The 12226-nt window shown below is 37.7% G+C and overlaps 1 protein-coding gene across 11 annotated transcripts in view; it reads left to right on the top strand.

The window, feature by feature from the left end:
- Nucleotides 1–3473, top strand: part of ABLIM2 (actin binding LIM protein family member 2) — a 145042-nt gene extending 141569 nt beyond the window's left edge. For all 11 annotated transcript variants that reach the window (XM_052780573.1, XM_052780569.1, XM_052780572.1 and 8 more), the window contains one exon: nucleotides 1721–3473. In XM_052780573.1, coding sequence (XP_052636533.1) covers nucleotides 1721–1834 — 114 coding nt within the window. In that variant the 3' untranslated portion in view covers nucleotides 1835–3473. The remainder of the gene's footprint in view (nucleotides 1–1720) is intronic.
- The last annotated feature ends 8753 nt before the right edge of the window (nucleotides 3474–12226 follow it).

Below are 12226 nucleotides of genomic sequence, written 5' to 3'. Positions count from 1 at the left end.
TACATTACAAAAATAAACTCATTGTTAATAAGTGGGAAAAAAATTTTGCTTTCAAATTTGTCTAAAAAAATAGCTTTGTGAGGTAGGGCTGCGTCCATCCTGGTCAGGTAAACCATCGTGGGATTACCAGGGCATGTTAGCATGCTCTGTGCCACAATTTTGGCTAATAGAAGCAAGCGCTCTTCCAGACGATGCTGGGAGCTGATTCAAGTGATAGACAACCCTGGGCTATTTGAATGACCGGTAAAAACATAGTCGAAAGGACCCAGTGGCTCCCCTTCCCCTGGGCAGTGCTGTGTCCCCCCTGCCTTCAGCATCTTGCACTCAGTGTTTGCTGGTAGCGTTATACACATTGGTGAGGACTGCATCTCCTTTAAAATTGCTCTCCTGGCTGGCTTGCCAGCATGCGTCTTGAGAGTGAGTAATGTAGACTAGATGGTGGTTTTGAGCCTCCTCCAAACGATGAGGACATCGAACTCAGATTTCTCACCTCCTGGGAAGTCCTGCAACCAGGAGGCAGTGAGATGAAAGGAAAGGGCCGATATCCTCCCCTTGAAATAACACAGTTGTCTAATGTGTGATGAGCCTGATTCTGCTGCGTGAGGCACGTCCGAGCGTTTCTTGTGCTTAGCAGCTTTGGGGGACCTAATTTTTGGATGCGGGTGGTGCTTCAGCAGGTGCCGAGGTGCTCAGGCTGGGGCTGCCCAGGTGTGCCTGGAAGGAGAGCTGCGTCTGCGGAGCTTCAAGTCAAAAGCTCGGTTGGGGAAGAGAAGGTTAGATTGCAGTGCTGGTCCCAGGTTTCAGGGAAGTCTATGTGGAAGAGGAGAGTCCATGTTTAAAAATTGCAATTTGTAATTCTCATGGCACTGAATCTGTCCCTTTTAGACGGTGTGTGCTTAACAGATCAGAAACAGAGAGCCGTAACTGATACCACTGAAATGCTTGAGCAAGAGTTAGTCCAAAATTATCAGAAGAATTTTATATGATATTCTTTTCTAATTCACACATTTATCTTTTCTGCCTTTTTCTGTGTGTATACTAATAATTGTTAGGCAATTGTTATCCTACCTCCTTCCAATTCTTTATGTTGGTATTCTCCCCTTTTTCTCTCTCTCTTTTTTTTTTTTAATATTGAATCATGAAAACATCAAATAGAAGCGTAGTTCTTGGCATTTAAAAAAAAAACCACTTTATCCAACTTGGACTTCTGATAGGAGTTTATCCCCATGGATAAGCACATTTTGGATTTAAGAATTTAGCAATGTGCTCTCTCCTTTGTTACAAGGCTGCTATTAGTGGACCAGTGTGGTGTCCACTGCTCTCATTAAAGATAAAGGCAAAACAAATCCAACTCTGAAATTACATTGTTATCAATCTCTTTAAAGTTTTGGAATAGCTTAAATTAGTCTCAGCGTGCTCTGTCATCAAGCACCATGTATAAACACTTCTTTTTCCCAAAACCCATAACTTCTGCTCAGTTGGAACTATATTGAAAAGATTACTTTTTTTTTCAAAAGTCACTACTGCCATCAATAATTTCATTTCCCAGCTACTCTGAGCTCCTTTGGTTTTGATGCAGTCTTTTCCAGAACCAGTTTGGGAATTTAAATGCAAATCCTAATGCATTATTTTGCGGTGTGTTTTAAAACTTAGGAAGGGCAGAAATCTTCCTGTATGCACAGACGAGCTTAACGGTACTTTTTGTGTTTTCATTTTCAAGAGGCATTTGTCCCCTGAAGAGTTCCAGGAAGTCTTCAAAATGAGCATTGAGGAATTTGATCGTCTGGCACTTTGGAAGCGGAATGACCTGAAGAAAAAGGCCCTGCTTTTCTAGCCCCTCCCGGATAAAATATGTGCTTAATCAAAACAAAAATAGTCTTGCCAGAACTATCACATGCACTTGCTGTTGAACCATTGTCCAGCTTCATTGTGTTAGTATGTGTCAGGGGAAACAGGACAGATTAGATGGCAATGCGTTGGAATACAGAGAATTTGCTAATCTTGCATGACCAGCTGGTTTTGTCAGTAACTCCTGGTCCTACCCAGTTTACAACGTGCAAAAAATCTAGCTTTAAATTTATTGTTGCTTGCAGTTATTGCTTGATGCAAACGGAAGTTCTGAAGGGAAGAGAAAAAAGTGTAGCTGTGACAAAGGAAATGCATCCAACATTTTGTTCTATTAAGTTTTACAACACAACTTTTACAAATTCAAGTAATGAATATAAAATTCTCCAAGGGGGGATCACATGCTATTAAAAAATACGGTAAAAGCCAAAGAAAAGCATGTTCACAAGCAATTATTGCAATTGTTTATGTGTGGTACTTTTTAAAAATGAAAGCAAAAATATGGAAGCACCTTAATTCTACTTCTTATATTTAGACACAGCCTACTCTCTGAAAGGTCATATTTGTCTAGAAGGTAACTAGCTATCTTTAATTACAACACAAGAGTTTTTATTTTATTAAGAATATATTGTGACATAAAACAGTTATAATGACTAAAATGTATACAGACCTACTTAAAAATTTAGTCCCATTCATCAGGAAAACTGAAGCCTTATACAAAACTGGTTTAAGAGTGTATTGTGCCAGTTAACTGTGTTTTCCTACTAGTTTGGGGTGTTTGGAGAACTTTTTTTTTACATTTCATGCTGAAAAAAATACCATGTAATCTTAATTATATGTAGATAGATATATCTATCTATAAAAGAATTATTTTCATTAATATGTGTCCTAAGTAAAGACATTCTTACTTTTTCCACTTTCTGGCTTTACATATAAGCCATGAGAACGGTGATGGCAATTGGTAGGTGTGGAAATGGAACAGTTCAGCATAAAATGTAACAAAAAAAGCTTGGTGTGCTCTATCAATAATACATCCAATTATAATCAAATATATAAAACCCTCATGCATTACTATTTGCATGTTTCTGTACAAATCAATTCAAAAAAAACAAACCTATGTGATACTGGTGCAGTACCTTGAAACTATCTTAAATAACAAGCAAAGCTAACAAAATCTAAGTGTTTGATATGAGCGTTAGACCTTAATATCTCTTCCAGCTGAAAGACTGTATTAAATTTAATAATTTCATATGGTCAGAAGTATGGTTGCTGACAAAGAATGTTCTAAAGTGAGTTGCTAGTTTTTTGTGATACTAAAAGAGCGTTACAAAAAGTACATTTTTCAGCCATGTGTCAGTATTCTCCATTTTTACTGCCTTGAATGTTTGTACTCACTTCCTACTTCACTATGTATTTTTGCATTTCCTTAAAGTAACTGGTTAATATATGCACTACAACACACTATTTCAACTGACCCAGCATTGGAAAAATCATAGCATTGAACATGCCTTCTTCCAACTAACTTTCAAAGTCCATGCTGTTGGAAATAAATATTTTCTCATGACCTAAATGTTTTGTCTGATGATACAAATGTTTAAAAAATTCATTAAAACGAAGACATAACTGAATGACTTTGCTAATGTGTGTATAATTTTTAGATTGTACTGCTGCTCTGGATAGGGTCTTCCCATGATATTAGTGTAAATAGTATGTAATTTGCATTAGATTTGCTCACCGAGATCAAGTGTACCTCTGAATGTCAAGTTACTGTAAAGTTGGTCATGATTTAAACAATCCATCTAGCAACTGTCACATCTCACCAAGCAAAAGTTGCTTCACTGGTGATGTTCAGTGTACAGACCATTAGCCAGTCTTAACTGAGAGCTCCTGATCACCTGTAGGCTGCATCCATAATGCTCTTCAACCTCAGAATAGCTTACATCTTGCCTACATGTGAAAACTGGCAGCGCACTGAAATGGGCCATTCCGAAACATGATCAGCAACATCCATTGGTACTATGAAAATCTAAATCCAGGAGAACAATTGGCTGGAGAATGATGATGAATAAGTTTGACGTTGGTGAAGACCACTCTTCTCATCTATACCTTCCTGGGACATCAGATTGATTACAGGCATCTTCTCAGTGAGTCAAAAAATTGCAGGTCAATCAAAGAAATCTGTATACCGGTGCAGATCAGGTTCAGTGTGGATCTCCATAAATAATTTGAAAATTGCTTAACCACAGCAGCTATTGTACTGGTGTAGGATTCGACCTATGCTATAAGGAACATGTGCATTACTAAGCAACGCATGTGATCAACAGCTCCATGCTGCTGTACTGTATTATGTTCCGTTTTATGGTCAGTGAAGAGAAAAAATCACATCCTAATGTTCAAAACTAGTTATATGAATTGCACCTCTCATATTTCTGTCCACTGAATATAAAGAAAGCCAGTCCAACTGCGGAAGTATACATTGTAAGCTATCTAATCTTAGATGAAATTAATTCTATGCCTGCAGTCTGTCAGTGAAAATAGTAAGCCAGATTTTACCAAGTTGGTGGAATACCAGTCTTAGGACCATAGGCAGTTCCTAGACCATGTTACCAAATCACTTCCAAGCCATTAGGGTGGTACTTTGAATTGCACAGATCTCACAAAATGCCTTAAGACAGTAATTCTTTGTGTTCATTATACTATTCACCAAAAAAGGCACATATTCGATGCCAAACACGCAAAAATGTTTTAGAAGACAGTCAGTTTATCAACTTACGTTCCTACTACCAGCCAAAACCAAAAAGGAATTTTGGCTTCCATACACAAAACCTTTGCTGACGTTAGATGAACAAGTACTCTTGTGTGTCCTTCTTACTTCATTTTCCTGAAAGTTTGAAATGGTCTGTAGATGTCTGTTCTGTGCCAAGGTAGCATAACTCAATAAGCTGTTCTGTTTTTCAGATGATACATGTCGGTGTATCACTCTATATTTAAAGCATCTACTGTCATATAGTGTAGTGACCTATTTAGTTATGCTTTCTAGCCTAACTAAATTCTCATTTACAGTATGATATTGTATGCTGGGTTTGGCACCAGCCAAATATATCAGTGTAAAAGGGCCATGAAGTGAGTAGTGTTGTAATTCACTTCGCTGCTAAGTTTTCTGTACACCACCTAAACTCTGTAAACCAGAACATGGCATACCAGAGAATACAACATTTCTGTTTCTAAAAGTTATCATATTTTGCCCATTTAAAAACTGCAAATTGGAATTTTAGTCATGTAGTCTTCTTTCAGGAACTTAGTGTGTCTTATTAAATGTGAATAGACTAACATGTGCATAATCAATATTCTGGTTTATGTCTAGAGTTCCGTATGCTAATCTTAAATAGCATTATGAAATGGAAAATACATTTCAGAGTAATGAGATAAATCTTTGCCAGAATATTCCATCTGATAGTGCGGTCCAGCCTTGGCACTAATAAACGGAGAGTCTCGACAAATCATCGACTGTTTTTTAGATAATGTTCTTTAGAGTTATTAAGATACCGTTCCGTAGTCTTGTTTTCAAGGAAATGCTGTCTTTCAGCATTTTGCTAAGCATGGATATGGCTATGCAGCTCAAAAGGGTCAGTATAGCTCTTGATGGAACCTATTTTGATACGTATACAAGAAGCAAGGGAATTCTGTCAAGAGATTTCATTTTCAGACTTGGGTCTGAAGTGTATGTCTCAGCTGTTCATGACAACCCTGATGTATGACCTAATTCTCACCTCATGTATTTTAAAGAAGGCATGTCTTAAACACAGCAATGAAAGAGCCAACTTCTTTCATCATCATAGTCTTTGAGACAAAGAAACACATGGATTTTTGTGGTTGCTGAGGAATATCTGACCAACAATTCCAGATAGGAAACCAGGCATGCCAGATTACCATTATAGCTGTCTGAGAAGGCTGGACATTTTTGTCTGACCTTCTCCTATTTCTTTTCCTTGTGGTTCAGGGGAGAGCTCTGAAAACTGGAATTGCAGAAACAAGAAAATACATAGTTGTGAGAATCTACCTGGAATGTCATAACCCTCTGAGACAAGGCTAGTTTTACATGAACAAAAGAGATATAGTTCAGACCAAGAGAGATGCCTTGTCTTACATTGCTCATTTTGATGAGGAACCATCTATTTGCCATTTCCCAAGCATGACCAAGCCAGACCATTAATTTTTTTAGGCTCTTCACAGATCTGCAGGAAAATGCTGTTCTGCTATTTGCAGGTAAGCTACGTGACATCCCAGGCACTGTCATCTGTATGGCACGTGGGCTTCAGAGTGTCCTTATATTCTCCTGGCCCTTTGACTTGTGTGTGAGGAAAAGTGTCATGTTCTTCCAAGCTTCCTAAGGTCTAGACTGACCCTTGACCAATGTGATTACTTGATTGGTCACAGGCGTGGCTCCCATTTTTCAGGTATCTTGAGTATCTGAAAAAAAAAGATGACTGGTTTTAATATCACAATGATGGACTGCAACCCTCTTGTACATGTAAAATTATACTGGAAGCTTCCATTTCTTCTTCATATCCAGGCCGCCTCTGAGGTATGGCCAAATCCTCACAGGCTCTTGGGAGGTGCTGGCTCAGGCTTTTTGAGTCTTTCTATCCCTTCTCACTTTTTCTATTTTGTGAAAAGCCATGTTAGAAAAGGTGGTACTCAGTAAGAATGCATGCCTTTGAAACATTTGATCTCAGTAGTTTACTTCTCTGGTAATGAAGCACACTTGTTGGGTTACTGCAGCTGGTTATTATTCCCTCCTCACAACCACTGTCACTGTGAGTTACAGCTAAGAGAAGTAAGTAGTTCTGTGTTTTTCTAAGTGCTCTTACTTTCATGATTCAGCATATTTTCTTCCCACCACTTGGTGTTTGATGTCTTGACTACTATGCATGCAGGTATTTGTAAATAGGTATGTTCCACTTTTTTTTTAAGTGGTTGAACAAATCTGTGCAGCACTCAAGCAGTTGGGACCGGCCAGTAGTCCTTCTGTGCCAGACTGCCCAACAGCAGCAGCTCCAGGGTGATCGGTAGGAAACCAAAACCAGACAAAAGCAGTGTGTCCCACATATCCAAATGTATAACGATTCAAGGCTTTAAGGAAGATTTTTACTGTCTCAGCTATGATGTGTTTACCATTTGTTAGAAGAAGCCTGGATATCCTTGATTTCTGTTTCTGCATCTTGTTACACTGGTGTCCTTAATGATTTGCTGTTGACCTGTTTTCTCCACTTGCTATGATGCACTCCTTTATTACATCCTCTAACTCATCTCTCCATTAAAAATTACAATGTTTTCAATTTCTTTGGAGATTAAAACCTTTCTTTGCCCTTGATAATTCTTCTACAAGCTCCTCTCAGCCCGTTGTACCTTGTATTCAGGAGGTGGTCTGACAGAATAAAGGCGTTAAGGTATTTGCTTTATATTAACGACGTTATGTCAAATGTTATAACATCTTTTTTTACAGGGGAAGAAGAAAGGTAAGAATGACTTTGACTTTTTTTACTACAAATATACATTACGCTGAAGCCTTGCTTAAGCTAGTCTCACTATTGCCAGTTGTTGGGTTTTTTCCCACCCTCAGCGGACATGCTTCTGAACTCTGACATAAGAGTCATCATAATTTTTTACACTACTATCTATAATTTTTTTCTATTAACTGATAATTAAATAGGTACCATGATTGACAGCAGATTAAACAATTGAGGTTGTTAATGGTCTGTCTGAATTTTCTTACAGTTCTCTGGCCTGGAATAATTCAGTTGGGGATCCAGGTTAATACTCTTCATGTCACTTGACAATTTTGCTAGTCAGGCTTTAAAAAAAATCTCTCAAGTTAAGGATGTGGAGTATAGACACTTGGGGCTTCCCAGTTTTTGCCAGTTTTATACTAGGCATTTTTCATCTCCCAGCCAGTTTTTGATAGATGGAAGTGCCTGCAGGAATTTATGAGTCACCATATAAGCATCAAATTGTTCAAATTGCATTTTTTTCCTTAATCCTTTTTTCAGTGTAATAACTGGTTATTTTTATAGTGCAATAAAAATAACATAATCATCAAAAGCTACTGAAATACTTTATTCAATTTTAAATGGCACAGAAGAGAATATAAATACAGAATAGAAGCTGAAATGTATCTTTTTGGGTTTGGGTTTTTTTTTGAGTAGGGGCTAAAATTAAAGGGTTCTACAGAAGAATGTTCTCCTGTTGTCATCAGTGGGAGGACTCTGCTGCTGTAGGTTTTTATGAGGTGCTGAATTTCAAGGCAGACACCTTCCTCCAGGATGTATAAATGTTTTTGAAAATATTCTATAAAAATATAAATATCATTATGTGCTTTCACATTTCCTTTGCCTTTGTACCTCTGAAATAGGCTTACATATAAATTAGCATACTTTGGGCCTTCTACACTCATGAGATGGCTAAAATTAGGATTTCTATACTAATATCAGTTTGGCAACACTGCTATTATTCTGAAATTAGAAATATTTATGAAAATTTTCTTGAACCCTATCTTGCTTACTAAAAAATGGTGAAACATCTACTGTAAGAAATTCAGTAAGAAATAAAGAGGCCTAATACTTGCAAAACAAATCTTACAAAGATCCTTACTCTACATCATCAGACCTTCATTTCCAAACACTGTACAGAAGGTAAGCATTAAAGTAGCAGGTGCTCAACCATAAATAAGGTCTTTTTCTTTCAAAATCCTTCTAATGCATCGGCTTAAATGGAAAAATTGGAAAGGGGTTTTGGAGCAGAAGAAGTATGGCTGTGTTACTTGTGAAAGTATCATTAAAAGCAAACCTGGCCAAGCTTCTTGAAGGAATAAGAAAATTACTCATGTAAAAAAGAGGCATTGTATCACAGTGAGTCAACTCAAGAGTAAATAAGGTGTAAATAAGGAGTAACTTAAATTAGCTTTTCCAGTGCTTACAAAAGTGTTCTTCTTTAGGAAAAAAGTGTGAAATAATGGTATCGTAAAACAACACAGTGGGTTTATCTGAATAGTTGAGATTTTCAACAGAATTACACAGGCATTATTTTGACAGATGATAAGTTTGAGAACTGGCTGTTCCCTGATCTTGATGATAAAGGAGAAGGAAGGTATAGAGTTTCATACCTTGTTGAACAATGCAGGGGGGACAGAGGCAGGGAAGGGCCGAGATTCCATTTTTGGCCCAATCTTGCTTGAATTCAAAGAAAGCAGGGGCAAGGAGGCGAGATTTAGAGGAAATCCCCCAGTGTGTTCAAGCTTAATATAAAAATAAAAATAACGAGACTTGGATTTTAATTTTTTTTTAAAAAGTTTGTACTACCCAAAGGTAGAGCTACTTCTCAGTGATGCTGAGGGTTTAATATGAAACTAATAAAAGGATGTTAACATAGCATTTTGAAAATGTCAGGTGCTAAATGCTAAGCCCACTGAAATCACTGGCAATCTTACCTGCACAAGACCGTAAAGGTCAGGTTATATAGAATTTCTTCTAAAATGGAAATCAGAAGGAGGGATTGTTTGTTTGTATTTAGCTCAAACAGAACAATATGAATGGGAAGTAATCATTTTTAGCTACATTAAGATTCTATAAAGTATATATTATTCTTTTCTATGTATTCCCTCCTTCACCCTGATTCAAAATCAATTTGTAGTAGAATGAAGAAGCTAATTTAAGTTATTGTACATCTCTGTGAAGAGAAGATAGTTGTAAATAGTTTTGTTATACAGGAGAAGGCCTATCTGTGTAGAAAGTAAGGAGAGACACATGCATTATATAAAAGCTGCATAATCCCTCTTCTTGAAGTTTCTATGATGCACACTTTTTCAAATTTGCTTTCTGCAGAAAGGTGAATGGCATTTCTATAAAAGTAAGTTTTACCTGTAGAAGCAGCCCTTTTGGGACACATGTATATTCAGCACTGTGAGATTCCTGAAACAAATTTTAAAAGTATATGCAAAATATAATATTTGTTTTCCACAGTGAATGTGGAAAGTACACGGGACCCAGGAAAAAATGACTTGTTAAAGAGATCCTTCAAAAAGATACTATTTAAAAAAAATCAGAAAGATGCTGAGAGAGTATTAATAACAATAGATTCTGCCGTAACAGGATCACAGTATATGATAAAAAAGGAAAAAAAAACCCCTTTATCAAGAGCTTTCTGCTGTGGGTAAAAGACATTTATTCCTAGTTTGTAAATGCCTCAAGCATCTGAGACAGCTGTAGAAACACTGATGTTTTCTTTACAGAAGAATCACAGTTTCAAGGTAACAGAAGATTTTTGTTCTAAAGAGCCGTAACTTGCCTTCTGGTTTTGAAATCCTGCCATCATTATGTTTTACTGAAGAGAGTGGCAATTACTGTAATGTCACTCCATCTCTTGACAGCCCAGATTGCGCAGTATTTTTGCCGGCTTTTCACTGTTCCCCGAGACCATCCGTTCTCCCGTGCCAACTGGATGTGAGGGCAGGAGGTCGGAGGCGGCGGGAGGCAGCCGCAGCACGGCTCGCTCCGGGGAGCCCTCATCTCCCAGCCCGACACGCCAGTGTCTTCTGCATGAGGCAGCGGCTGGTCTCTACGTGAAGTCAATGTTTTACCAATTATAGGTTTTTTATGTCTGCTCAAACAACAAAAATCCCTCAACCAACCCCCCCCTCCCAAAAAAACCCTACCCCAAAGAGGCAGATTGTTTTGACAGCCTTTCTGGTACCAAATGACAAGAACATACAGGCTCTTTCCTACAGCTATGATTTCACTATAAGACACTGAAAAAAACCCTCATATTCTTGTAGAGACGCCTTGAAAGGTCTTACTGAAAGTACTGTGCAGACTTTCAGGGATACCAGTCGTCACTTACATCATCCAATAGCTTTTCTTGTTTTCTCACCAGGATGTTGCTGAGGTTTTGGGGCCTCTTAAACTAGTGAGTTGTCCGCTTATGGACTCAGTCCAAGGCAGATTTGAAGTGGAATGGAGTGTATCTTTAAAAACTGACCCATACTTCTAAATGCTTCAAGTACTGTTTTCCTGCCTTTTTACATTATTTAAGTGAGCCAAATCCAAATTGCTTGGAGTTCCGTACAAGACATAAATCACAACAAATGGTTGGAGGTTTTTTTCTCATGCCTGTGTTTCTCAGATTTCATTCAATGTTGATTTTCCAAGGGAAAAAAAATAATATCTTAAAACATGCATAATAACTCTTCTAAGCACATCCTAAAGATAATAAATATGGCCTGTCATTGTCATGACTTTTCTCCTTCAACACACTAGGGATTATCTGATGGTTAAAGTCCCAATCTTGTAAACAACTATATTTGGATACCTTACTGCTGGGACTACTTGACTATTTTCCTTTTCTCTGCTCTATTTTCTTTTATGTGATAACCAGTGCTGAGAAGATTACAGGAAGATAAGGGCATCCCTATGACTAAGCTTCACCACGTCATGCCTAAAGCTTGTGAAAACTATTTCTGCAGTAATGAAGTTACCCTCCATAGAGTGGAAGTGTATTGTGAATTATTGAGAACAAAGAGTATTTGGAACATTGCATGGATGTTTGGTCTTAAAGCTAGAAGGTGCTTTTTCAGGCATGGAGAATGTGTGTTTCACATAAGGAGATTTATACGAATTTGCCTTCTACTACTTTGTGTTAGAAGATGTGTAGTTTAAGAAGTTTATTGGGTGCAAAGTATGACGTACAGTTACTGTGAACCACAGATTTCCTATTAATGACATGACTTCAGTTTCCATGCAAGAAACTCCATAGTAATCAATTGATTTATTTTGATGATACTGCGTTTGAGGTGAGTTATATGCTGTTCCTTTTAATTCTGTAAAATAGAATTTGTATTTAAATAGTGTCATTAGACACTCATGGGAAAGAAATTCACTGAATCACTAAGGTCTATTCTGCAGCTGAATTAGCTTATGGAATGCATATGGCCAAACTCATAATTGTGAGCGGGGGGGAATGCCATTTAAAAATGCATCATTGTGGAAACTAAGAATTCAAATAAGAAAAAAGCTCTTTTGACCCCTTCAGCTTTAGAGAGAGTTTGTCTTCGAGAGGAACTGTTTGTGCTGTCTGATATTTGTCTCTGTGATAGATGTCCCATTCTTTAATCCCTATGGAGTTACCACCAGCAGACAAGAAGTCCTTACCTATCTCTCCAAGAGCCTAAGGATAAACCCCTTGTTATCTCACTTTCTCATCTGGCATAGGGCATAAAGTGCTTATTTTCTTGTCGGTCTTGTGATGACTATTTCTCATCTTTGTTTCTTTGCTGATCAGCTTCCTAACATCTTCAGGACATTTCTGTAGAAGAAATACTCTGCAGTGT

This window comes from Harpia harpyja, chromosome 2 (assembly GCF_026419915.1).
Source record: "Harpia harpyja isolate bHarHar1 chromosome 2, bHarHar1 primary haplotype, whole genome shotgun sequence".
Lineage (NCBI taxonomy): Eukaryota > Metazoa > Chordata > Aves > Accipitriformes > Accipitridae > Harpia > Harpia harpyja.
Note: the sequence above shows the minus strand (reverse complement) of the source record. Positions and strands in the feature narration are given on the sequence as shown.